Below are 27972 nucleotides of genomic sequence, written 5' to 3' on the forward strand. Positions count from 1 at the left end.
CAATACAAATGAATGCCATCCCTACCAGGGCTAATGAGTCATTAACCTCATTAAGAGGCAACCAATCCAGATGCTGAAGAATCATAAAAAGGGGCATAAGGGATAAAAGAGAAGCCCGTACAGAAGTGGACTTTCACAATAGACCTTGGGAGAGGTATCCTAGGCTTAGGGAAAGCAAATCCAGTTGTTAGAACAGTCTTCCTCTCTGTGAGAAAGAAGAACGCTCAGACCCAAATAAGAGGAACCCAGAACGTGTGTTTCAGCACAGAACTGGCATGAGCAGAGCTAAGCAAATTGGGACTGCAGGATGAAAGTGTAAAAAAAAAAAAAAAAGTCTGCACTTAAAGCACCCACAGAACTCTGTTCTTCTAGGATGGTAGTGGGGACTAGCAGACAACGCTTAACAACTGTAAGTCATAAACTCTGAAAGACAAGGAACATCTGGCTCCAGAAAAAAACAAAACATTATATCCCTCCGAATGAGCATCATTCACCATAAAGGATGTGCACGTTTAAGCATTAACTTAAAGCCACAGGGATGGAGAATCTTGAAACAGATTTCATGAGCAAGAGATGGCAAACGGCCGTCCATTGTAGAATTCCCTTGACTCCTAAGTTAGTGCCATTAATGTGCTCTGAAGGCAAGACGCTGGTTTATTTTGATGAGAAATTGTAATTATCTGAAACTTCAATGATATTTACTTGTCACTTTGGTCCCTCTAACCATTTTCACAGAAGGTCTTAAATTTTGCATCCAAAAAGCACATACTTGCTTCGATATTGTTCCTGGGGTTGCACTGCTATGCTGGCCTTTCCTCAGTGAATAGTGAATGAGTGAGTGCTTAAGAGAATGTTTCGTGAACATCTCTTGTCGGCATTGCCTCCTCTTCAGGTCCTACCTACGTTTACAGTAAGATTTAAATGACCAGAGAAATGAATTTATTGTTTTCTTGGGTATAGCATTGCTTTCTAATTCCATTCATCATTTTCTCTATGAGTAGTTAATTTTAGAAGAACCCTAAACAAATATCAAATTGTTACGTTGATTGTAATGTTAACACTTGAATGGATGTCGACTGTGTTAATGTGTGTAAGTCTAACATACGGACACTGCTCTCATTGGGAATTATGTTTTAGTGCTATGCAGGACGCACAGCAAACTTACTGAGATGTTCCATATGAAACATCTGCTTACGTGGAAATGTAATGTGCTTACCAAGTGTTTATCTGCAAATTTTATAAAAATTTGGGAAATTCTGGACAATTCTTTTTTCTTTGTTGTATAAAAATTGTTCTTTACTCTCCGTTTTAGAAATACATCTCAAATTAGAAATATTAATTCAAACATCACATTGGGCTTGTAATTTTAGCTTATTTATTATACATGATCTGTGAAGCAATGTACAGACTTCCCTCCAGCTGGACACCATTTGGTATGAGCAAAGAAATTCAATAAAGCAGAATTTCACAAATCACATTAATCATGTACAAGTGTACCAACTGTTTGGCTCACGTATTCTGAGGAGCAAGGGTTTCAGTCCACATGTATCTCCTACTCTCTTAATTACTTAAGCTCAGACAGAAGAACTTACGTGGAGATCTGCAGAAAGACCCATATTCCAAACCGTTGGATGTCATGTGTATTTGAGAGTGAATTAGCACTGAAGAATCTTCTCCCCCTATACAAACTTTAGAGTCCAGCTTCGGAAACATCAGGGCCAGCAGAGCACGTTCCAACAGACCTACCAAGCTGGATGGATTACAAATCACGGGCTTCTTTACGTCTCTCATGAAAGAAAAGAAAACCAGAGGTGGCCTCCGTGCCTGAATTTGGAAGTAGGAGTTGAGGGAAAGCTTTGTTTAAGGCTGAGAAAGGTTCATAGAGAGGCATTGCCAAACGAGGCCATCCACCCACAGACGCCCTTGGAGGACACTTGTCTCTTGGATAGATGTAAATGAAGGAATAAGAAGGCGATACTTCAAGTCTTTCCCCATTTTCCATACCCTTTAAACCACTGAGCAGTGGCTTACCCCTCAATGGAAATATGAAGAGGACTAGTAGGACAGTACCGTACCACCATCACCATCAGATTCACTACTACCACAAAGGAATATATTAACAAGGAATTCGAATAGTGAAAATAGTGTAACGCATGATTTTCTGAACATGGACAAAATTGATCTTTACTGTGATAAAATCAACCCAACTGAATAATATTATGATCTCTAAGTTAAAACAAGGCCTATTTCCTGTTTATTTTTGCCTACCTGGTCAATGAAATTGGAAAAGACCGATACTATCCATTGTTAGTGATGGTGGGGAGAAAAATGTTCTCAGAATCTTTTGAGAGACTTCATCTTGGTACAGCCTTTTTTGTAGGGCAGTTTCCCCAGGAGCTTTTGGAATTTTAACTTTGTGTTCCCTTTGAGCCAGCAATTGTACCCACAGGGGTTTTTCCCAGTGTAAGTATGTGTGTTGTGCAAAGATTCATGCACAAAGATCAGAGGGAATCTAAGTGAGCAAACGTAGGAAATGACCATTTGAATTTCAGGGTCCTAAGACAAGGCAACTTAAAAGTAATGAGTGAATTCAAGGGAATGATTTCTGTGATACGCTACTCGATGCTAAAAAAAATAAAAGAAAGTTGTAGAAGAATATATACTGTATAGAAACTACGAACCAGATCTATTCTTTATCTTAAAAAATGTAGTTTAGTGTGTGTGTATCAAACAAAAAAACAAATATATACCAAAAATATAACAAGTAATATTCCTAATGTAGGGATATGAGTAATGAAGACTTCTTTTGTTTTTTTTTGTTTTTTTTTTAACGTAGCTATGTTCCCATTTTGAATTAAAACATGTGACCTTAGGGGCGCCTGGGTAGCGCAGTCGTTAAGTGTCTGCCTTTCGCTCAGGGCGTGATCCCAGCGTTCCGGGATCAAGTCCCACATCGGGCTCCTCCGCTGGGAGCCTGCTTCTTCCTCTCCCACTCCCCTGCTGTGCTCCCTCTCTCGCTGGCTGTCTGTCACATAAATAAATAAAATCTTAAAAAAAAAATGTGACCTTAAAATAAATAAATAAAAACATATACACAACTTTCAAAGTAAGATTAGCCACCAGATGCAAACTTTCTAAAAACACTCAGAATTCGTGCAGGAGGAGGTAGCTGGGCATTTGGCTGCTGCTCATTGAATATTTATGGCTTGACAGCCTAAGCGTTCTTTCTGTATATTCTATTTAAAAAATATAAATAGGGACGCCTGGGTGGCTCAATCAGTTGAGCGTCCAACTCTTGGTTTGGGCTTGTGGTCTCTGGGTCATGGGATCGAGCCGTGAGACAGGCTCTGTGCTGGGCGGCGAGTCTGCTTGGGATTCTCTTCCTCTCCCTCTACTCCTCCCCCTGCTTGCATTCTCCCTCTCTCTAAGAGAAATAAGTAAGATCTTTAAAAAAATAAAAATAATTTAAACTATATATGTACATATAAAAATAAGTGTTCTAAGTCATAGGGAAGAGGTAACCCCCCCCTGAAGCTAACAGTGTCACATCTTGTCCATCACACATCTCCATCTTCAAAATAACCACAAGGGTTATTCAGCCCAAGTGCTTTGCATGTAGAAGGCCATTGTGAAAATAAGTGACTTTTTTCCTCTACAAAATTTCAGGAATGTAAACTTCTGTGACTATTGTTGCAAATTATCTCGTGTCATAAAAGTTGAAAGAATAAGAAAAATATGCTAAACATGAACAGAGCTTTAGATAAGAGTATTCATCAAGGGTATGAAGATAGGGGCACCCAGGAGGCTCAGTCCGTTGAGCGTCCAACTCTTGGTTTCCGCTCAGGTCATGATCTGAGCATGGATGAGGTCAGGCTTCGTGCTCAGTGAGGAGTCTGCTTGAGATTCTCTCTATCTCCCTCTCCCTGTGCCCCTCCCCCTGCTTGCATGCATGCTCTCTTTCTAAAGTAAAATAAAGTCTTTAAAAAGAAAAAAAGAGTATGAAGATATGTATTTTGCAGAAATGTGTCAGAATCAAAATAAATTAGCAAGCACCAACGTAAGGGTAATATAAATGTTAATGACTATGTATATTATTTCAGTACTTTGCATTGGTTCTGCTTTGTATCTGATTTTTTATATTTTGTTATTTGCTGTAAACAAAAGTACGTTTGTTTCACTTTTTCTTGGCTGTTTTCTCCCATAAGTAACAGTCTACTGATAGTTGCGGATTATTCAGGAAGAGCAAGATAATGGGAACTAAAATAAGTAAGTAAGGAGTATTTTTCTTTATTCTAAACATTCCATCTGTCTAACTATATTTATAGTATGTAAAACACCTGTTTTTATTTCCAAGGGACCAATCTGGTTCTAAAGTCGCAGCTGGTGATAGTCTGTGAGGGTGTTTAGATACTATTTCTTGAGCAAGGCAGATGGCTATCAAAAGCAACTCCATAATTTTATTTTTTATCACCATCCCCAAATTTGGACAAACTCACGTGGACAGAATTGACAGTACTTCAGCTTGGAAAGTGCAGGGCATGTGTTCCATTGGTATGCACAAGGGATCACCATATGCATGGGAGAGTCAAAGGGACCAAACGTGGAGAATGTTCATCTCATAAAAATAATGCTAAGAGAAGTCACTACCCAGGACTAAACGTAGATGAGCAAGGATAGTCGTGATTTCCAAGAGCAACCTTGACCTCAGCTGTCAGATTCACTGCACTTGACCAGGTCCCCTTCAGAACCAGCAGTGGTCGAGAATGGTCCCTCTCTATAACCAGTCTGTATAATGAAGGCAGAAGAAGCCCAATACAAATATGTTTATGATGAATTGTACGACGGAGATGAGATGTCCAGATCAAGTGACAGTGGGGATAACATTCCCAATAAAATTAATCAACTGTTGGAAGCAGTGACTTGGACAGTTCCTTCTGTAAAGCACTAAAGATAAGAATAAAAGTAGGACCATGCCAGCTGAGGAATCGACTCAAGGAAAATTAACTGGGAACACACAAAAAATTTTCACGACCTATTCCAGGAATAAACTGGTTGATAAACCGGATCCTTCAACCATGTGCGCTATGAAAAATCTTTACTGTTAGGTTGTGAGATTATTGAAATATTTGACACAGTGTGTACAGTTGTTAAAATTGATGAAACGCAGGAAAGACAAGTCTAATAATAGTAGAATAAGAATATAGATAATAATGAAATACCCGTTACATTTATTAGTACTTTCGATCTGATTATCCTAAGTGAATCAGTCCACCATTCAACACATTCAATAGTACGTGTGCTTTATTGTGTCTGCTCCATAGGACACTTAAAGCATTTAAGAAAGTCAGACATAACAGATTCTGATTTAAATGATTAGAAAATGTCGTTAGATGTGTAATCAACGTTTCAATGTCTATAGAAACCTACTCTTTTTGTTTAATAAGCTTTTGCTTTATTGGTTATATAAATAAAATATGGTCTTTAGAAGAATGCTACAGAAATAAACTGGGTTTCAAATAAAAAATAGTGGTATTCTCCAGGCACCTAAACTTCTAGATATGAGGAATCTATCAACATTAAAAAGGGCAGAGGCATCGATATCTCACATTGTTCCTAGCTAGTAGAAATGGAGATTTAAATTAAATTCTAGAAATAACTACTGGGATAGGGAAGCTGAAACTAAGGAAAGAATTGCATCTGGAATATGGTAAATAAGTTCCTAAAAATATGAACGATATAATCACTATTCGAAAATGTGTGGTTTTAGAATATTTAAATCAAGTAATAGGAAGCAAAGAAGACCATCCATGGAAACATTTGTTGTATATTAATAGAATTAATTATTTTTCCCCCAAATAATCTCTATCCCCACCATGCAGCTCATACACATGGCCCCGAGATCAAGAGTTGCATGCTATAATGACTGAGCCACCCAGGTGCCCATGGAATTAATTCTTAATAGAGATGTTCACCATTGAAGGAGAAGGATGTGATAGAATTCAGCTGTTAAAAGCGTAAGATGAAAGAATTAAAAGTCAAAGGATAACAGGTAAAATTGAAGACTGTATATGTTAACCCTGTGGATACCACCTGAGAAAGAAGAACATACTGAGGGTCACTTGTGACTGCACGATGGGAGGGGTGAGACGGATAGATGAGTGAAAGCCATGTCTAGTTTGAGGGCGTTTCTGAGACTACCCAGTGGACGTATTCAGCAGGCACTTGGATAGATGGGTCTGGGGGTCATATGATGGGTATCTTGTCCATGGCTTGGTCTTGGGTGCCATCGTCTGATCAGTTGCACATGAAGAACCTCTCACTCGTTGGGAAGGAGTGGGAAACGGTGGGGGCTTGCAAAGTGTTGTGACGTGCCCCAACCTGAGAGGTGGGCAGAAGAAGTCGCTGGCATTGGGCTTTGGGAAACACAGCCAGAGACCAGGGAGGAAGAGTACCGGAGAGTGTGCATGCTTGCGGACAGCGTGTGGGACAGGAATGAACACTGCCCCCTGTGTTTGTCAACACCCAGCTCTCTGAGATCTGAGCGGGAGACACCTGGATGGAGGTGGACAGAGAAGCCAGACCAGCAAAGAGGAGCTTTGGTAGGATGTGAGTCAACAGAGGTGAGCAGTGGTACAACTTGAGAAATTTGGCTCTAAACATGAGCAGAGAGACAGGGTGGTGTCTTGGGGAACTGGGGCCCAGGGGAGCTTGTTACGTTTCATATGGGAGATAGCAAAGCCGGTTAGCATGGGTAAGTATGAAAGGGAAGGGATAGGGTAGTAGTGATGAGGGAGAGAGCAGAGAAATGATGCACCAGGGCCCCTTGAAAAAAGAAGAGGGGCTACAAGGTCAATGCACAAATTCTGGGCTATGAGAGGGGAGAGACATTCTGTCTATCTGAGCATGGAGGAAGGAAAAGAAAATGAGAGTGAGTGCAAGAAGGTTTGCTGAATTGGCTTTGAGAAGTTGGTGGTATTCCCACTGGAGGAAGATGTGTTTCCTGGCTGATTCTGAGAAGAACAGGCGACACGTGATAGTTGAGCACAAGAGACAAGGAACAAAACTTCTGCCACAGTAGGATAGCCCAAGACTGAATTTACTCGCAAACATTTGCCATTGGCTCCCTTTAAACCTTTAGAATTAATTTAATAGAACTTAAAAGCAGATTTTTTCAAAATCCGGGTATAGTACAAAGGTAACGTAAACTTTTGCAAAGTCTTATACTTTAAATTATTAAGTGAACTGAAGCCATTCTACCATTGGAGGGAGAAAGACAAATATCACTACCAACCATTAAAATAAGTTACTGCAGAACCTCCCATCCCTTATTAACAGACTCTTTCCTCATGCGGTAATGGAATTTGGATGTTTGTTTTCTGTTAATGTCAAAGGTAAGGTAATTTTCTCTGGTGAGTTTAGAAACTTGCACACCAACACTACCGTCTTAGGCGTACAGGAGGTTTTATGGAATTTTGCATCAAATGGAAAATAACTTGGAACTGTGTCATTTCCATGTTTCTCTACCAGACTCTAGTGCCTCCTTTCTTCCAATCCATTATCCTACGCACCGAAAGCCAGGACAGCCCTGACAGCAGAGCGTCTCTCTGTTACCACCCTAGCAGCCTTCACTCCATAAAATGCCACTTTTTGCCACTAGGATCCTTAGTCTCTGTCTCCAGGTGTCTGCTATTTAATTGTGGTAGAAAGCCACAGAGACCACAGATTGGTTTCACAAATGGTAGATTCAGTGATCCGAGCTGGCCTGGCAGACCCACATTTTCTTCACAGCTGTTCTAAACTAGAATGATCTGACTTTTGTTCTGAGATGAAAGCCAGTGCCCTGCTTGCTTTTCTCAATGGCTCAGAAACGTTTGGCATAGCCAACGAGTCCCCTTAAGATCCTGTTTTTCTGATGGAGTTCCTCCTCGGTTTTCCACCAGCGCTTCTGAGCTGGCTTCTACCAACTTCCACTGGAAATGTGCTTGATATATGGATGCCCTCTATGCTCTCTTCCTTTTCCCCATGCGCTGGATCTTCCTCATTTGCTGACAGATACTCTTGCCTCTTCCTTCCCTGTCTCCCAGCTGTCCCCAACCAAAAATAGTGTCTTATCCACACATCTAACTTCCACGTTTACGGTCTTCTCTCCATCCCTTTAATACCAAACATCGTGGGGGAAAATCTGTCAATAAAATACGGCAATATTGCCTGTACCATCTGCCATTGTTCCCCCCCCCCCCCGGAACAATTTCTTCTTCCCATTACTGTGGAAAATACCATCTGACCAGTATAAACTCAATGAATCATTTGGTAATGTCACTTAAAAAAAAAATGCAGATTCTGTTTATTAGGTTGAGCATGAAGCCTGAGCTTCTGCATTTCTAACAAGTTCCCAAGTGATGCCCCAGCATTGGTTACAAGACCACAGTTTGAAATCCTGGAACCTAAAGGAACATCACTCCAAGACTTAACAAATGTCTTTGCAAGCCGTGCCCTGAGAACTAAAGATGAGCATCTTATCTACATCATTTATTTTAACTGTCCAACTCGATATTTGTTTCATGAGGCCATCCCTCCACAAATACTGGCTCTCGCTGATTGACAGTCCTGTGGTGTCACGTTCAATGGTTTTTCCATCCATATCTTACTGGCCTTCTCTGCTGACCTCAACACAGTGCACCTCTCCTGCGATTAAACTGTACAACTCTGGCTTCCGTGGAGGAAGAGCTTCTAATGGCATTACTGTGCAAACGTCAATTTCATTAAAAGCCAGTAATAAAAATACTTCAGTATTTCTCTCTTCCCATTGGGCTCCAGGCCTGAACTGTCAGAATACCCAACCAGAAGCCCACAGGAGGGCAGAGACGGCACGTGACCCAAAGGCACCCAATCAGAACTTTTTCTTGGACTTTATGTTAGGCCTATTTAAAAAAAAAAAAAAAAATCCCTCCCTATGCCCTTTGAACACTTCTATGGTAAAATAATGAGTTTTGCTCAGAGAGGAGCCACCTTACTCACCGTCTGGAGAGAACCTGTTTTAAAGCCAGATCGTATCTGGAGACGTGATTTGAACAGGTGCACAGATGTGCCTGGATTATACAACCAAAGGTACAGTCCTTGCCATACAAGGTGGCGATCGTCTTTCTTGTATTTCTCTTTGGATTAAGGTCATTTGAATTGGGTTTCCTTCACATGCAATGACAGCTTTCAACAATTAACTGTCCTAAAAAATGACCTCTATTTGGCTTCCCTTCAATAAAAAACATCTCTAATGCCTCCTTGGAAAAGTGGACGAAAGACATTAGGGAAAAAAATTCTCCAAAGAAATTAAGAAAGTTAAGGTTACAAAATTACTTAACCTTTCTTGGCTGTCATTGAGCCTTCCTTCTGCAAGCTGAACTTTAACATCCATTTGTCACATTTTGAAAACATAAACATTGGGGGTGTGAAACAAATTTGCAATGTTTGTGGCTTAATATGAAGAGAGTAGACACCGCCCAGAATTTGATGTTCCCATTCTGAAACATTATTCTGTATGATCACATAAGTAGGTAAATTTGTAGAGTTTTCAGGTTTCTTGCACATTTTAATTTTTTTAAGGATTTTATTTATTTATTTATTTATTTATTTATTTATTTGAGAGAAAGAGTGGGAGCAGGGTCAGGAGTGGAGGGGGAGGGGCAGAGGGACAAGCAGCCTCCCCACTGAGCATGGAGCCTGCCGCAGGCACTCCATCTCTCCACCCTGAGATCAAGACCTGAGACAAAATAAGAATCAGACGCTTCACTGACAGCCACCCACGCGCCCCTTGCACATTTTTTAGATGATTTGCATTGTTTTGCTATTGCGAATGCACTGTTCCACTTCTGAAGTTCTGCTAGTATAAAAGTACTATTTTCATATATTATGGTCAACTTTTACATGAATACTTCTCGCCATATTTTTTAGCTGATTATCTTGTTTGTCGAGGTGTGGAGTCATTCATTCCTCAACTGTTGAGGATTTGGGTGTGCAAGACACAACTCCAAAGGAAAATGGTTTTGCTCTTTTTTCCCACTGTAAATAGATACCATTTTCTACCACAAGGGATTAAAACACTTGCAGCAATGGCGGATTCCAGAGCTGAGGAAGAGAAAGTAGAAGAGAAGCCTAGAGAATCTTGTTGTGGAAAGCAAGGAATTGCTCGACGGATGACGAGGATCTGACAAAGGATGATGACACAGGTGTCGGCCAAACTAGGTTCCCAGTGACCAAACAGGCCAATCTGGGCATCAAAATAAACCATGATAGTAGCAGATTATAATCCATTGAATAAAAGAGGAAACCATGGGTCCACACGTACATAAACAAATGGACAGCTTGACGAAGAAGCAGGTATTTATAAGATTTTAAAAATGCTTGTGCACAGATATGTATTAGTTATAAAAGGGGGTAGAATAACTTTATAGGGGAAAAGCCTGGCGGACGTCTGTTTAACCCAGGTTGTGTCATGGGCCAATCCATGCCAACGTGATTACACGCCATGAGAACAAAGGTAGCATTACATCTGTGTTTTTCTTGCCAATCATGAGGAAATATGAGATAAACCTAAACAGGGAAATCCTATAAAATAACTCTGATGGGTGGAATAGTGACTCCCCAACGTCATGTCCATCCAGAATCTCAGAATGTGACCTCGCATGGAAATAGGTCTTTGCAGATATCATTCATTGAGAATGTCAAGCGGAGATTGTCCTGGATTTAGGGTGGTCCCTCAGTGCAAAGACTGGCATCCTTATGGGAACATAAGCAGACACATGCACAGGGAGGAAGTCCATGTGAAGACAAGCAGTGTTGGAATGATGCTGCCACAGCCAAGAAATGACGAAGACTGCCACCAGCCACCGGACGTTGGGAGGGAGGCATGGAGCAGAGATTTCTTTAAGCCTCCAGAAGTAACCAAGCTGGCCAACACCTTAATTTCTGGATTCTGGCCTCCTGAACCCGTGAAAGAGTAAGTTTCTGCTGTTTTAAGCCAACCAGTTTGTGGTTCTATTTATGGCCATCCTAGGAAACAAATAGGGGAAAGGACCCATAATCTTCCAAACTCCCAGTGATACTCCCAGTGCCGTGAAGTCAAAGACTGGATAACATGGTCCAAACTGTAAGAAACTGAAGACACATGGTCCAGACCGAAGGGCACTAGTTAATGAGACCCCAAAGTGCTCCCTCACCCCTTCTGCCTTGTGAGCACATGGCGGGAACATGGCTGTCTCTGAACCAGGAAGCTGGTCTTCAGCAGACACCAAACCTGCTGTGTCTTCACCTGGGACTTGCAGCCTCTGGAACCGTGAGAAGTAAATTCCTGTTGTCTAGATGCCATCCAGTGTCTGGTGTTGTGTTCTAGCAGCCCAAAGGGTCTAGCACATCTTGATACGGACAGTAACATTGCCATGATTCTGTTCAGCTAGTGGAAGGAGCAATCAGAAATAGCAAAGTGAAGCACATCCCCTCCCGCTTTAGGGGGGATCAGCACTGCTAACTGCCTTGGGTTTGAAGTCACGTGCATCTGCTTCAGGCTGCTCAGCACAGCTCCATCTCCCAGCTCCACAGCCTTGCCAGGAGCTACCTTTGGGGGCACTGGGAAGGGTGCCCATTGCCAAAGTGTCCCCCATGTAAGCAAGCCCAGGGAGCTATCACTCTTTGGGCAAATTTTCCCCTTTCCCGAAGGGACTTCTGGATTGGAACAGGTGTCATCCCTCAGCCTCTCAACTAGGGTTTCTCTTCTCTTCCCAGGTGAGTGATGGGTTGGGGGTGATGGTGGAGCTCTGATCTTGGCTAGCAGTGGATACCAGTACGTCTCTGTGGTCACCAGTGGATACCAGTATGTCTCTATGGGCTCTACTCACTTTGTGACCAACGGCAAGGCAGCAACCTTGCACACCCCTCAAGCTTCCTGGCCCTTTCGCACTGCTGGTGTGGCCTGAATTTCTTGCATCTCCATTTCCTAGTTGATCGAATGCGCTGCATGAAGGCAGGAGCTCACACGTACATCCTAGAGAAGCTTTGTATGGCTTAATCCCAGTCTTTGGAGGTAGAGCATGTCATCTGACCTGCACTTCTCAGGATGGGACTGAGCACATGTCTAAATGCACGAACCTTCCCAGCCTACAGACCCCAGCCTTTGAGCCAGGGGGGACGCGGCAGCCATGAGCTTGCCCACAGCTGCAAGATCATACGGCAAAGCCAAGAAACCCATCAGGAGAGGGCTATGTTCCTGCACTGGCTGGAACTTTGTGGCTTTCCATATGTGGACGGTACAGCGGTCGGCGCTTTCCTTGGTCCGCCCACGAAAGTGAATTTGACTGTATACAGCTTAAAGGACATTTGTAAACACGGTAGGTAAATGAAAAATTCACAGTAAGTAAATGAAAGAATCAGTAAGTAAACGCTTCACGTCTGCACGGTTCAGACGTACATGCCATGCACTTCAGGTATGTGCATGCCTGCATACAGATGTACGTTTAAGGTCGCTTGTCCACATGCGTGGTTCTGACCACGTGACGTTACCTTATTCCCGGGTTAAGTTGGAGATGCTATTCTTGTAAGGAGTGCAGGGATGTATATTCGGAAATACTGTCTGAATCCTACGTGTGCCCCTCTGTAAGTCAGTCAAGTGCATGAGGAATTAGACCGAAGGGACAAATGTCAGGAATACATAAATATATGTATTAGCATGGAGTAAGCCAAGGCTTCAGTTGTGTCACCAGAGGTCAAACTAAGGGCAAAGTGAGTAATTACATGGTGAGTTCAGCCCAACTGAACTGTCGATCTGCAAATAATAATAATAACTGTAATTAATAATAATTACTAGAAATTATCAGTAATTGCAGCTAATCGTTAGTAATTATTATTGTTGTTGTTTAAAAATGTGTCCACTTTTTGTGGCCTTTAGAGATTGCTTTTCCTCCCACTTTGAGTTATGGGGATAATTACTGCAACTTTCCAATTTTATTTTGCTATAGTGAAGATAGAGCGTAGGCAAAAAGCCCTCAAAACCGTGAACTTCCTTAATTATTGGTTCCTCAACTATAAAATTAAGGGACTGGATCCAAAAACTTTCTGTGATTAATATTTACAAATATAAAAAGGGGGAAAGTTGTTATATGTATCTGTTTTAACCATCAGGAGAAAAAAAAATTAAGAGCAGAACAACTGAAATCTGCCCATTATAAGTGCCCTTGTCTGTTTAGACTCCTATTCAATGCCCAGAGCCATACGGCTGTTTCTTTGCAAGCTTCTGCTACACACACAATACGTCCAATATTGGGAAACCACAATGTAACAGAGGTTTGGTTTGGTTTTAATATACTACTTGCTCCTTTAGAGCATTATTTAACTTCAAAACCAAATCTAGTTTCTCTAATTGTCAATGGAAACGGGGTTACCATAGTTACAAAGTAAAGAGTGTTACTGAAAAGAAGAAGAGAAAGACTAATGAAATTTTAAATGACAGATTCAAAGGCATTAGGAAACTGCCCCCACAGGGGACAGGGAACATATCAGGCTGACAATCACAGTAATTACCCCGCAAACCTATCAGGATCTGGGTCTGCTGGGAGTGCCTGGTTTCCATCAGTAGAGATGCATGAGGACACATTCTGAGCACCACAGAGCATGCATTGTGACCCGCCCCGCTCGAGAACTCGGACCAGCACCCCTGGCTTGTAGAAACTAGACCCCGCAGTATACTGCCCCTTTTCCCTCATGGGAGAACATGGCTGCACGGCACGCTCACCTGTCCATGAGCTTACTGTGGTTTTCAAGGCAAGTTTTGTCCACCAACGTGGTCAAAGATGTAAGTAGTTGGTACCGCACCTTACATGTCTAACATGCCAACATTTGTTTTTGCTCAGGGCAGGCATCCATAAAGAATGCATTGAAATATCATACAAGTAGGATAGTCACATGAAATGATAAAAGGGGGGAAATCTAGTGAACAGACAGATGTGAAACTAATGGAAAATGTTCATGTCATATATAAAAGAATGTGTTAAGATTGAACTACCTAACAAGAAATATATACCCCAAGGAGTATCACTACCCTATCATGAGTCTGTGTATAACTCATAAGAAAAGAGGCAATCGTTGGTGGTTATGTGCTAAAAAGTGTGTATTTGGAGCTTTTAAGAGCCATAAAACTGATTTAAAGAATGGTTTCAAATGTTAAAAGAGAAGTGCATAACAATTAAAGACAAGCAATGAAACTGGTTTGTTTCTAAGTGCCTCTTAGTAATTAAGAGTTTATGCTTGGCAAAGCCCCATAAAAACAGATTTAAGACTTGAGACAGTGTCCACGAATTAGTATCAACCCACATTCCAATCCTCAAAGTGATAGGACTGCTGCTCAGAAATGCAAGAGCTGAACCAGTACAACGTGCCTTAAAATACTAGATGAATGAGTACTTTGGATTGACGTCTTAGTTACTGGGCTGCTTGGTGACTTGGTTCTTCACACGTAGTGGTATATTTTCTAGGTTCCTAGAGGAGATGTATCCAGTACCTACGCTAATGGCTAAACGTCTGCTGACGTACGGCGCTGGAGGAGAGAGAGAGAGAGAGACCAAGACATAGGGTGAAAGAGAGAGATATGGAGAAAGAGACAGAAGTCTTAATGAGAGCTTAGGGTTTACAACAGGGAAGCATCACAACAGCCTGATAATCATGTTAGCGGGGGTGAGGGGGCTGGGGTTTAAGAGGAGGAAGGTGGGGGAGGGAGGGAATAAACCTCTACTGAAGAATAAGGAAAACCTAGTGAGTGTCTGAACCTGCCGGGCTTCTGGGCTGTCATGTCCCAGCCACTCTGTGTCCTCACCAGGCACAATCACATCCGCCTATGAGAAGCCAAACTGTGTCTCCACCCCGGGGTGACTGGTACGCCAGGCAGACACGCATGTTTCACATGAAAAGCATGCAGTCACATTCCGTGTAGGAAGAAAGCCTACGTGGCAGGCCTCCATTTTCAACTTTCCGTAGTTTACCCAAATTGCTTACCCTTCTACATTCTCCAAAGGACATGACTGCTCTCTGAAAAGGACTTCTCATGACCTGTGTGCATCCTTCTCAGTGACGTTGCCTCATAAAATACCTCTCATTTCCTTACACAGTAATAATAAACACAAATATTACAAAAACTCGTCATAGAGAATCCTGATAGGTTTTTTTTTTTTAAATGATTTCATTAGAAACCTCCATCAGCAACTATATGGACAAAAATGAAAAAAAACAAGTATGAAGTCTGTTTTGCATTATAAACTTGTAAGCATTCTATTCAAACCAATTTTCTTTGAGTAAAAACTTCATGGCGTCATCAAAGCCATGTCGATACAGTGATTCCATTTCCGTCCTGCGTGGTGGGAAAAGGGCTTGGTGAAGCCTCACCAGGTTTGCCACGGACAACTAGAACAAAACAAATGGAAGCTATAGGACATTACCGTACAGGTAAGTGTAACCTAAGATTTCTTACCATGGATGCAAATGGTGATTTTAAAACATGAGTTTGAGAAAATCGAACTTTAAAGGTTTAACTTCAGCTGGAGAGTAGCTGAGGGTTTCTCAGCCTGGGCACTGTGGACGTGTGGGGTCAGATACTAGTTTGTTGGAAGCATGTGGCAGTTTTTAGGTGGTTATCTTCAAATATAACGGAACCTCTGACTCACCATTATGTCCTGATTGGCGATATTAACGTGGAGATCCAGCTGCCCTTTGTCCTGCGGGGAGATATCCAGTCGTCCACTGAAGGGTGAGATGGTCACCGTCCGGCCTACAGGCAGAATGGGAAGGCTGTTCGTGAGGCCTCCATCTACCCACTTCTGTGGAAAGAAACACCCCTTGTCAGCACATGTCAATGACATACCTCCCACTGGAAGATGAGCACAGAGTTTTCAATAGGACTCTTTCCTTCCAATAGAATCCATGTCCTGCAAATGCTCTTAAATTACGATTTATCATCACCAATCGGATTGGTGATGTTTGTATAAACCTTTGTACACCTATCATTTACCCATATAATGAGAACCTCACAGAATTGGGAAGGCTCTTCAGTTGGTTATTTTTTTTTTTTAAGATTTTATTTATTTATTCGTGACACAGAAACAGAGGGAGGTAGAGGCAGAGGGAGAAGCAAGCCCCCCTTGGAGCAGGGAGCCTGATGCAGGACTCGCTCCCAGGACTCTGAGATCCTGACCTGAGTTGAAGGAAGACACCCAACTAACTGAGACACCCAGGACCCCCTCTCCAGTTCTTTCAAAGCTTTAACTAGATTATTATACATAAGATGTACCTAAATGTTTATGACAACAGTGCATACACAAGAAGACATGTAATAAGGTTGGGGTTCATCATTGAATCAAAGTGGAAAGCCACGTTTACTGTTGATACTGAGTAAACCATCTACCACCACGGGACATTCCATTTTTATTACCAACACTAGAAACTGGCATTTTCTGTAGCAACCTTAAAAGTACGCCAAACAGCCAGAAATCCTGCTATTTCCAAAGTGGCTCCTGTGTTTAAGACAGGAGGTTTCAAAGCCACAAAGAACGGGAAGTACTACATTAAAAAAGCAAAGCCCAGTGAACTCAGAAGAGGTTCTGTGTTTGCAGACCCATACCCAGAGGAGAAAGATGGACAGAGCTGGTAAGAAAACCTTCTTAGAGGCTCCTGAACAGTTGTGGTGAAAAAGGACAACTAAAGAAACAGGACGATGATATTCCTTAGCTATCCATTTCAATGCAAAAGAGTGTCAAGCATCTTTTGAATGGACAGTATTGACATCATCAGCTCTCACGATACACGAAGACACACACAGAACTAAAGTACAAATCCTCCAAGCTGTATCTGTGATTGGAAATATCCTTCAGTTGACAGGGAAAAAAACAAAGTCTGATAATGGTTGAGAAGCCCACAAAAGCAGCTTTAGTGGAGAATTCTGTTATACTAAGTTTCCCCTGAACATTTGGAATGCATGTAGGAAAACCACAGCTGTTCTGTTCAGCCCAAAGGCAGAGGGAGGAGGGAGAAGCGGGTTCGTATCAAATGCCCTGACCTTGCCTAAAACATACATTCATTCTGTTCTAAGGTGTCTCTTGTGTTTTTAAGTGTCTTTTTCACTCATTTTTGTTGCTAACGCTAATGACTGAGTGATCAGTCCTGCAGTGTTTACAGTGGCTTTGGCCAGCCGCTACGTCCCTGCCCCAGAGAGAATAAATGTAAATACATGAAAAAGTGAAAGGGTGTTGAAAATTTGAGGGGATTGCATTTTGGTCTTGGAGAAAACAGAAGTAGATTAGAGTATAATGAAACTGATCTGCATAACTTGCATATTGTCGTTCTTTTTAAAAGAACATAACACACATTATCATGTAATTCCATTCTATGTATCATATAGACGCGTATTCATATGTGTTTGTGTGTGTTTAACACACCCATGTTCCCATGTGTCTGTGCACGTTTATATAAACAGTTTAAAATAAGGGAGATTTGCAGTGAGAAGGCCCCAAAGTATCTGCTCCCGTGCCTTCCTGTCCCAGAACTTCCTTTTGTTTTGTTTTGTTTTTCTGGTTGCTTTGGGCATGGATACGGATTTCTGGAATATGTTAATACCTAGAAAGGAAGAAAAAAAAGAAAACCTTCCAAAATGATCGTTCATATTCTCAATAGAGTAGATCACCAGTGATGTAACAATCTGTGCAGTTTTCATCAAGGGAAATTAAAAGTATGTACCGTGTGTCATACGAGCTCATCTGACTCCCTCAGCTTAAGGAAATGAAGGGCAGTCTGGCTCATCACATCGCAGAGTGTTCTAATTTACCAGAGGGTTAATGACTGCTGTTTCCGGGAACTGAAAAGTCCTTCTCCAAATTCTCTTCACTCTTGTTAGCTTATTCTAAGATTGGATAAATGACGGTGGAGAGCGTATAGCTTATCAAATGCCTTGATTAAATTTGCACCATGACCAGCTCCTCTATAACCACAACTCGATACCAGTGCAGACACTCCAAGCACGGTGCATCCGACTCCTGATTTATGCTCAGGACCTGCTGTATCGTTCCCCAAAGCCACACATCCATGCAGGCATGCTGATTCTAGCAAAAGCTCTAGAAACAACAGTGACAGCAGGAAACATCCCTCCACCCCAAACTCAAAGTGGAAATATTTCCTATCTAGTGTGCTCTAGTGTAAAAGTCTGCGTTTTAAATGCTGCTGTCCATGGAGTCTCTGGCTGTTTGCTACAGTCTCCTGCAAGCCATCTCCTCCTCCCACGCTGTGGGCAGCATTCTGTAAGCTGGTAACTACCATCTTGAGCTTCTGTGATTCCAGCATCTTCTGCAGGGAGGAAACCAAACCGTGCTGGTTCTTCCCCTGATGGTCTCATATCACGTCTAAAGGGACAGTGGGAACTGTCACATGCAAACAGGCCAGCTTATGCACGTGTCAGGACTTGTCAGATTCTGCCTTGCACGTGGATGTGCTCTGGGAACATGCGATGGACATGCCCCGAGGGTTATGAATTCAGGCAAGTCTTGTTACGTAGCTAAAGGGGAAAACCTTCTTAAAGAAAAACCTAGGGAAGTAATCTCTACTGTAAGGGCCTATGAATTCATTCTGGGAGTATTTCAGGGCATCTAGCGTGTGCCCGGACTCGTGGCGGACACTGAGATACGTATGTTCGTGAGAAAGACTTGATGCAGGGCTGAAATATCTTCAGTGTTTTGTTCAGAAAGGAAGTGAGTACAAAGTAGTTTGTCAGGAGAATGGAGGAGATGTTGAAAGCTATAATTATTATAAGTACCATGGCACAGGGCCTAATGGTTTCAACCTCTCCCATCTTACCTAGTTTAATCTCTACGAGAATGCTAGCAGATAGGAAGGTCATGCTAGTACAACCAGTTTTCTCACTTTACAGAAAAGGAAATTGAGGCTTGCAGGATTGCTTGGTGTCTAGGTTATAGGTTGGCAAAGTGCGGCCCACCACCTGCTTTTTTAATAAAGTTTTATTGGCATATAGCCGTGTCCTTTCAGTTACGTATTGCTGTGCTGCTTTTCCACTATGCCAGCAAACTTGAGTAGCTGTGTCAACAGAGACTATTTGTCCCAGCATGCCAGAAGTATTTCCTACCGGATGCTTTTCGGAAAATACCTGCCAACCCCTGCTGTGGAGCATGCAAGCAGAAGGGGTACAGCTGGTCTTCTCACTGGCACTCTTCCTTCTCCCACACTGTAGAACAGCCATGGAGATCAGAACTGTTTCCTGCAGGGTGGGGGAGGCGGGGCCTGGGGCGGTAAGTGTAGTCTGAAGAATCACTCTGTGTTTGCAAACATGTCTTGTATGATATAGAGGAAAAATAGTTATGTCCAACAGAACATTCTTGGTCCTTGATTCTCAAAATGGAGGAGAGACAGAGAGACAAGGAGATAGGTCAGAATCTCCCATTCGAAGTGAAGAAACACAGGAGGGGAGGAGAGATAGATGAGCTTTCCTTAATACAAGGGAGACAGCTTAAAATAAATAAAAAGTTTAAGAAGAGGTTGAACAACCCTGCTACTATTTTACTCAAGATTATTGGTACATTGTTGACTTCATTTTTGAATTTCTAATTTTTCATTAAAAAATGATACTCAATTTTGAGAAAACACTGAGTGTTACATCAGAAATATTCCCTGGAGGACTAATGTAACTTTTCAAACAGACAATTCAAAACATTTTAGAATGTTGCTGAAAACTAAGATCTTGTCTTTCAGATTAACTGTGAATTGATAAGCAGCTTCGCATCCAGCCGAATCTAGCCGGCTCTCATGGGACTGAGCCACATATCCATGTGAAACATCTAAATCATGAAGAATTAGACGCCTAAGGTCTGTAGCAATCATTTCATATAAATACATAGTAACAGAGTATTCCATAGTTCTCTTTCCCACAAATATGTCAATAATGAAAGAATGAATAATCCATAACCTTGCAAAATGCTCAACAGACCAGAATAAGTCAATGTTAAATATTCTCTATATAACAAAATATTACCGAAATTCTATTTCAGACCAAAAAACAAAACAAAACCCTAAAATCCCGCAGCTTTTCTTGTGATCTGCATTTATCAGCTCTAGAGATGTTCTTATTCTGCTATTCTGACATTTACGTCACTTATCAATGATAAAGCCATCTCTTAAAAAACAAAACAAAACAGATAGTTAAGAGCTGCTCTTGGAAATGCTCGGTTTTGTTTCAAACTGATGGCAAGGACCTGTGAAAACGTGGCCTGACGGTATGCATGTCCAGAGGCCATACATATGGACGGAACGTTCATCAGTAAGAAATACAAGCCTGACCTTCAGTATGTTTGCATTCTTTCATTCAAGTATTCAGCTGTTAATGACGACCTGCCATAAACAGGGTACTAAAAATGGTCTTATAACATGAAGCTAGTAAAAGCTACAAGAACTTGTTTTTGTTTTTTTGTTTTTTTTTAACTTAAGTTAAAGGAAGTAGAGGTCATACCCCTTCAAACAGCTGGTAGACAGGTGAGGAAGGAAATGTACTGTCTTGTCAAGTTAATCTTTAGTGTTACGGAAGTCTGACACTTTTAAGTGACTAATAATTGATTTTAAAAATAAAAATATTAGGTCCACAAAGAAATATTAATAAAATCCAGTATGTTCGATAAATAGGTTCTAGCAGATGTGGACCAAGGTCTGTACGTGCCACGGGAGTGGGAGGAGCAGAGTGGGCACGTGGCCCTTCTTGGCCTCCACCACACGGGCACTGCTCTGCGTCCCATGGCTCGACGGCCCCAATGCAAGTCAGCCTCAGTTCCCTTTGCCCTCACTGCCGACAGGACCTCCGTCACTTCAGAGAAACCACCACAGCAAACACACCAGTCAAGACGCGAGTTCTATGAAAACATGAAAACCTACAACAGGAGAGGTGTTTTCAGCAGGATGGAAATGTTTTTGTAATTTAAATCCTAGCAAAAGCTCACACCCACAGCAAAACACTGCGTTTGAAGCAGAGTTCACATTTCCCTGAAAATGGAACGATTCTGGAAAATAACTTGGCCTAGAAACCCTCTAAACCTGTGGGAGGCCATCAGGCTGATGGAGAGTCCATGTTGAGCACAGAGCAACGCTGCCATGTCCTTCCGGGTCTGCATCCATGGAAAAGGTCTCCGAGGGCTCTGTCCGTCCTCAGGCACATGCCGTCTCCTCTTTGTGGACACCAGTAAACCACCAGGGAAAACCGAGTGCTTTCAGAAAGCATTAAAATTAAGTAGTTATCATGTATCTGCTCTGCACAGACATGGGTAATCAGCAAGACCTGTCCTCCTGCCCAAGGTCACGGGCCTCAGTGCTGGTCTCCATCGCTCTCACAGCTCGGGGGCTGCATTCCCTGCCGTTGAGCTGTGGCTGTGTTTCCGCATTCACGTCCAAGTGCTCAGTCATATAATGGGAAACTCAGCTGAGAACAGCTGACCCCTGTAACCATTGCTAGTTGTCAGGTCACAAACCCAAGAAGTGGGAATGGGGATGGAGGGAAATAAACTTGAGATTTTTTTTTTTTTTTAAAGGAATGCACTAAGCAAAGTGGGGCAAGAGGCACAGTAGAGACACAAACATTGGAGATCATCCTGGGAAAGCTGCCCCCTTACTAGCTACATGACCTCAGGGAAGGACCTCAGGGAAGTAAATTGAACATCTTGGCATCTGCACATCCTCATCTATAAAATACCATGTAGTAATCTCTTCTGTTGCAGCTGACAGAAAACAATCATAGCACAAGTTTTACTTCCTTTTCTGGGAAAAAGAAAATGCACGATGGAGTGGTACGGGTGGCCTCCCTAAATCACTCAGGGCCGAGGTCTTTCCAGCTCACTCTGTGACAATCTCCAGCCTGTGATTTCTGACCTCATGATCCACAACAGCTGCTACAATTCCAGCCATCACAACTAAGTTCTGGGCAGCAGGAAGTCAACAAAGGTAAGTCCCACTGTAATTCAGCTTATCTCTCTGGCCAGCACTTAAATGTGTAGTCACACCTAGCTACAAGGGAAGTTGGGAAATGTGGCCTTTTAAACACGCTGCTCCAAGTCCAGCTAATGGCCGTGACTCCGTTGTAAGGAAGGAGAGAAAAATTCATGGTGCAAGAAAACTAGAAGCCTGTTCCACCTGCACCTCTTTCGTGATACTCTTACTAATACTTCAATAGGGAAGTGTTTAGCATAGTCTTAGAGATCACAGGGCTCTGGGACTCAGCTCTACTGTCACCTTGATCCCATGCTCCCTTTCTGAAGTCCCTATCTCCTTACCATCACATGCTGTATCTACATCCTGCCTGCTCAGTCACCACCTCTTAATCATTGATCAGATTGGCAATTCTGGGGGCGCCTGGATGGCTCAGTCATTAAGCGTCTACCTTCAGCTCAGGGCGTGATCCTGGCATTCTGGGATCGAGCCCCACATCAGGCTCCTCTGCTGGGAGCCTGCTTCTTCCTTTCCCACTCCCCCTGCCTGTGTTCCCTCTCTCGCTAGCTGTCTCTCTCTCTGTGTCAAATAAATAAAATCTTAAAAAAAAAAAAAAATAGGCAATTCTGATGATTCTGGATTCCTGAAACCCTCTTTCATAATACATAATCTCTAAAAGACCTTACCATTGTTTCCCATTTAGCCATTTCTATCATTGTCTATTATAAATTCAAGCTTTGAAGTAAAATCATTACATTTCAGATGATTATAAAGTTAACGTTCCTAAAATAGAGTTGATTTTGATAGCATCTGTATTCAAAATTTACAGCTAAAGATAAATATTAACTTCTACAGTAAGAGGGAAAAGGTTCTTAACGGACTTTAAACTAATTAATTTAGACTACAGTACCTTTCAAATAAAATTTCAGATGACAACATAGCTCACAGTCCTTGGGCACCAAATACCTGTTAGCTCTGAGAGACAGTATGAACGATAGGGGGAACAAACCCTGCTTTCCATAAGCTGATGTTTAAATCATTTTATGTTGCTCTTAACAAGAATGTATATTTTATTTCTAAGCAGTCACAAGGAGGGTGTTAGCTTTCTGTATGTACCGTACTCATATGGCTAATCAGTAGCGTTCAAGTCAGAATAATGGTCTGTCTTAGGCTCTGTGTCTTAGTATCTACATGGCTTCCCAGCTACTTAACCTCTCTGGCCCTTGCTCTCCTCATCTGTCCCTTTAGACCGCCATCCTGGGGCGGATCCACTTGGGCCCAAGACTGTACAGGAAGCAAAGGATTGGGAAGGCCAGGAGAGCTCAAAGAAGAAACCATGAGAACTCAGCGAGGTTCCCAATCATATTAGGTAAGAGATTTATAAAAATGCATTCCTTCTGTACAGGTATCGTGCTGGGCCCTCAAAGTGAGTGAGTGAATGTATGAATGAATGAATGAATGACAGATACAAAACATTTTTCATTACACACTTAGGAATAAATACATATTAGGTATATATGAAACAAATGAAATGAATGGCATTTATTCATCCGTGAGTATGTGCCTGGTCTTGGGTGTTATATAGATACTGTATTTGAGGGCCCCTGGGTGGCTCAGTCAGTTAAGCATCTGCCTTTGGCTCAGGTCACGGTCCCAGGGTCTGTTTCTCCCTCTGCCTCTGCCCCTGCTCATGCGGGCTCTCTCTCTTTCTCTCTCACCAAAATTAATAAAATCTTTAAAAAAGATACCGTATTTGATTATACAATATGTATGTTTAGTATGTGTTAAGTAGATGTCGTATGTGATTATAAATACAGACCTCTGTTCGTTTAAGGAGATAGTGCATTTGATTTTAAAATGCATACTTCTGGGATGTGTCAGATAGTGTATCCCTTATAAATACATATCTCTTATGTGTATTAAAAAGATACTGCATTTGATTACAAATATATATCTCTGGTATGTGTTAAGTACAGCCTGTATTTGATTATAAAATGTATCTCTCTGGTATGTGTTAAATAGATTGTGTATTTGATCATAAAGTGTGTGTCTGTGTGGAGGAGCCGAAGAGGGTAGGATGATGAACACTGAATGCAGCCATGGTGCAGAATGCAGAAAGGAGCTGGCTCAGGTACCTTCCCATAGGGGCGCCTGGGGGGCTTAGTCGGTAGACGGTCTGCCTGCAGCTCGGGTCATGATCCTAGGGTTCTGGGATTGAGCTCTGCATCGGGCTCCCTGCTCAGAGGGAAGCCTGCTTCTCCTCCTGCCTCTCCCGCTGACTCAAGGTTGTGCTCTCTCACTCTTTCCTCCTTTCTCAAATAAAATCTTTAAAAATACCTCCCCATAGTGCTGACTGAGACCAGACTGCTGGGTGCTCACGTCTCCCTTTCTCTCCCAGAACCCGCCTCCTGCCTTGAGTGTCAGCCCCACGTGAAGAGAGCTCTCCTGGAACGCAGACTGCCTGACAAACACTTGGGTACGTGAAGGGCCTGGGAGAAGAGGGCCTTGCTCCCGGGTCAGGGGCTCCTGTGTGGGGCACGGGGGGCAGTGCTCCAGCTTTGGCTGGGCAAGGGCGGGTGTGTGGCATCCTGATGCCTTTTCCCACCTGACAGCATAGGTCTGCTTATAGAAGCAGCTGTAAAGAGGACTTTATTTTTTGAAGTCCTTTACTCTTTTTTTTAACAAAAGGGATGAGGTTTTTAATCAGATGAAAAAAGGAGTATCTCAGTCATTCTGAATCTGAAGATCTTGACAGTAACGTGCCAGGGCCCCTGTACTTGATTTTTTCTTTTTTCTGTTACAAACAAAACTATTTATGAAACAAATCATATAAACTGATTTGCAACCACCCGAATAATTACAAAATTGGATCCTTCAAAGGAAACATATTACTGCTGGAAGTACGGAGAATTCATCAGTGATGAGAACGTTACCTGCCCTTTGTATTCCACTGGTTTCAGTCCTGCGTACACGGGCACGAAGCTGCTGGCCAACAGAACCTAGAGGAATAACATAAAGAAACAGCTCGTAAACGTAGGCATTAGCACGCATGCCACAGATTTGATAAATTTACTATCAAATGTGAAATCTTTCAAAAAATAATGACATTTACTATAAAGAATGAAATGAGTTCCATCTATGTCAGGTGCACACAGGACACCGTTGAATAGAAGATAACACTTCTGATATCTGAAAAGACCTTGAAGAGATATGAACAATTCAATGTTCTGTGAATCCGTGGACTTCACCTGAGTAACATCGGGATTTTAACTGTAGACGACCAAGTCATTACAACATGGATCTCCAGGTAGGTCTCAATTCTTGAGTATGTGCTCATAAATTATTTACAGTGCTCTCTCATATACTGTAAAAATCATTCTAAAGTCGCACCCCTGTGATGCCGGGCTGGCTCAGTGCGTAGAGCCTGTGACCCTTGATCTTGGGGTCATGAGTTTGAGGCCCACGTTGGCGGTAGAGTTTTCTTTTTAAAGAAAAAAAAGAAAAGAAAAGAAAGTTGCACTCTTAGTTTTCAGAGGCACGAGCCCCTCTGGTTCTTACAGGGGAGACTGGTCTGCAGCTTCGGGGGTGTTCTAATTTGTCACCAGGATGTTGCTAAGGGGAGCAACACATTTCATGCGTTAGCAACATGGTCTAGATACGTAATGAGACAGTGGCAGGTAGGGGCACCAATTATCCCTTACCTTTCTTTGAAAAAGTGAAAAAAGATTGCCATTTAAAACAGCAACCCAACGGAAGAAGCCGGGCAGTGGCAACCTTTCTGAGATGTACATGTTTTATTTTCCAGTATAGTTTCCAAATCCCTCCTATTCTATTTGGAAAGATACAGCATTAGACACTGAATATTGAGGATCTAATCTTTCAACTAGTAAGCAAAGACGCTACAGCTGTTTATTGAAATTTCATGAGATTGGGGGGGCATATATTATTCAGAAATGGATTATGGCCCCCAAACTGTTTTGTAAATCACCCATGTATAATTATTTAGAACTCAGAGGGCATTTCCCCCAAAGAAACAGTACTACAGGTATGTTTTCTGAGGTTAGCTCTCAAAGGCCAATTTATTCCAAACTGAAAAAATAATAGATCCGGACTCCAGCAAATGCACTTTCTACAGGAAGAGTCCTCTCTGGGTTGTCACCTGACACAGCTGGAATGCATGTATGTCTCCATCCTGCACCTGCAAGTTGGCACCCACTTTCCTCTGCAGCAGCTCCTCCTGGCTGCTCACTGCCCGAAGAGGCTAACGGGAGAGCAGTCTGTTTCCTGCATAGTCAGCCAGTCCTTCTCAGGGCTCATACTGGACAGATGACTGTCGTGATCTCCCCTTCCCCATGGTGGGAATGGAGGCCCCCTGGAGCTTCCCTGCCAGTCTGAACAGTGGGAGAAACGAGGATTCTGCCATGTTGTTGGGGGCATGTCGATGACAGAGAGAGCGGTCCTGCTTGTAACTGCCCTCACAGCACTGGGCTCTTGACAGGGGGCCCAGAAGCACCTGGGGCATCAGATTTGTGTGGTAGCAAACTCGGTGACGTCACAGCACAATGCAAGGACTCCAGCAGGAATGAGGGAAGAGAGTGACACAGGTCACACATCCGTGCTGTCCCAAGCTGTTGCTTGGTGCCAGAAGCAGCTACATAATTTGTGTGCCCGGTGCAAAATGAAATACAGGTGTTAAGAATTGCAAGATATCATGGGGCGCCTGGGTGGCACAGCAGTTAAGCGTCTGCCTTCGGCTCAGGGCGTGATCCTGGCGATCTGGGATCGAGCCCCACATCAGGCTCGTCTGCTATGAGCCTGATTCTTCCTCTCCCACTCCCCCTGCTTGTGTTCCCTCTCTCGCTGGCTGTCTCTATCTCTGTCGAATAAATAAATTAAAAAAATCTTTAAAAAAGAAAAAAAGAATTGCAAGATGTCAATAGCAGGGCATCAAACCAAAGTACGATGGCAATCTTGTGCGAGACTTGTGAACCGTCGACAAAGAAGAGTGAGTGTAGACAGGCGTGTCCTTAGGCATTCCTCTTGAAATGGGCGGCTGGACAGAATGGTGTGCCGTGACGTTTGGCACACCTAGCGTACAAAGGAGCAAAGCAGGAGTGAGCGTGGTCTCTGGATTTGTGGGAGATCACTTCCCAAGCCCGCGGGGGACGACAGGACAGAAACCAACCTTCTAGGCCCCAAAATATCAGCAGTCAGGGGTTTTTCAGAGAAAGGCTGTTCGCCGTTACAGGCACTGCATTCCCCCTAACTAAATTTGGCTCCGTCATCAATTGACTACCCCTCCAAAGAAACAATTACACACTCTAGGTATGTTTTGCAGGCACACTGTGGCTATTTAGTGAAGTTATTTGGCAAAATGCAACATTGCACTGTAGCGATAACTGGAACAGTTTGTGGATAGCACACATATTGTGCAATTGCCGTACTTAACGCTCTTTAAAGAATCAAAGACACTCTGTACATATAACAATTTATTTCAGTACGCCGCACAATTAGATCTGCCCTCCAAAAAAAAAAAAAAAAAAATCACTACCATTAGAATCAGAATTATGTGTTTTTTCCCCCATGTGTCAGAGTATAATGTGAAGTTCACAAGTTAATGCTTGAACTCTTTTGCAGTGTTTGGTTGAAAAATACTCCTCAATTACTTTCCTACAGATAAGAACAGTACAAACCCCCCTCGCTGATAGGAAGAGCTCATCCAACAGGAAAATGCCTGCCACTGCTCTCAGTCAATGTATCTATTCTGTCATACCGCACTTCCCTTTTATACGTGCTGCTGATTTGTATATCAAACTAAGTTTCGTGGGGAAATTAGCTTCCACAGTTAGGACCGAAGTAGCTTTTCTTATTCACGGTCCGCTTCCTGCCATTTTATTGGAGGCAAAGAGGGTTTTCTAAGGAAAGAGACAAACGCAGACATTCTCAGGCCACTTGATAAGACAGTAGACCTAAATG

General features: G+C 42.5%; 1 protein-coding gene and 1 long non-coding RNA gene across 3 annotated transcripts in view; one reads left to right on the plus strand and one right to left on the minus strand.

The window, feature by feature from the left end:
- Positions 1–5283: 5283 nt before the first annotated feature.
- The window catches only part of PNPLA4 (patatin like phospholipase domain containing 4), a 36374-nt gene continuing 13685 nt past the window's right edge, over positions 5284–27972 (minus strand). For both annotated transcript variants that reach the window (XM_057309958.1, XM_057309960.1), the window contains 3 exons: positions 24930–24995; positions 15699–15851; positions 5284–15438 (listed from right to left, as the gene is read on the minus strand). In XM_057309958.1, the coding sequence (XP_057165941.1) occupies positions 15307–15438; positions 15699–15851; positions 24930–24995 (351 nt within the window). In that variant the 3' untranslated portion in view covers positions 5284–15306. The remainder of the gene's footprint in view (positions 15439–15698; positions 15852–24929; positions 24996–27972) is intronic.
- Positions 12308–26916, plus strand: LOC113240759 (uncharacterized). The gene is made up of 8 exons (XR_007188408.2): positions 12308–12377; positions 19783–19896; positions 21789–22011; positions 23245–23365; positions 24019–24127; positions 24395–24472; positions 25142–25303; positions 26132–26916. It is a non-coding gene; the product is annotated as an uncharacterized LOC113240759 (long non-coding RNA).

This window comes from Ursus arctos, chromosome X (genome assembly GCF_023065955.2).
Source record: "Ursus arctos isolate Adak ecotype North America chromosome X, UrsArc2.0, whole genome shotgun sequence".
NCBI lineage: Eukaryota > Metazoa > Chordata > Mammalia > Carnivora > Ursidae > Ursus > Ursus arctos.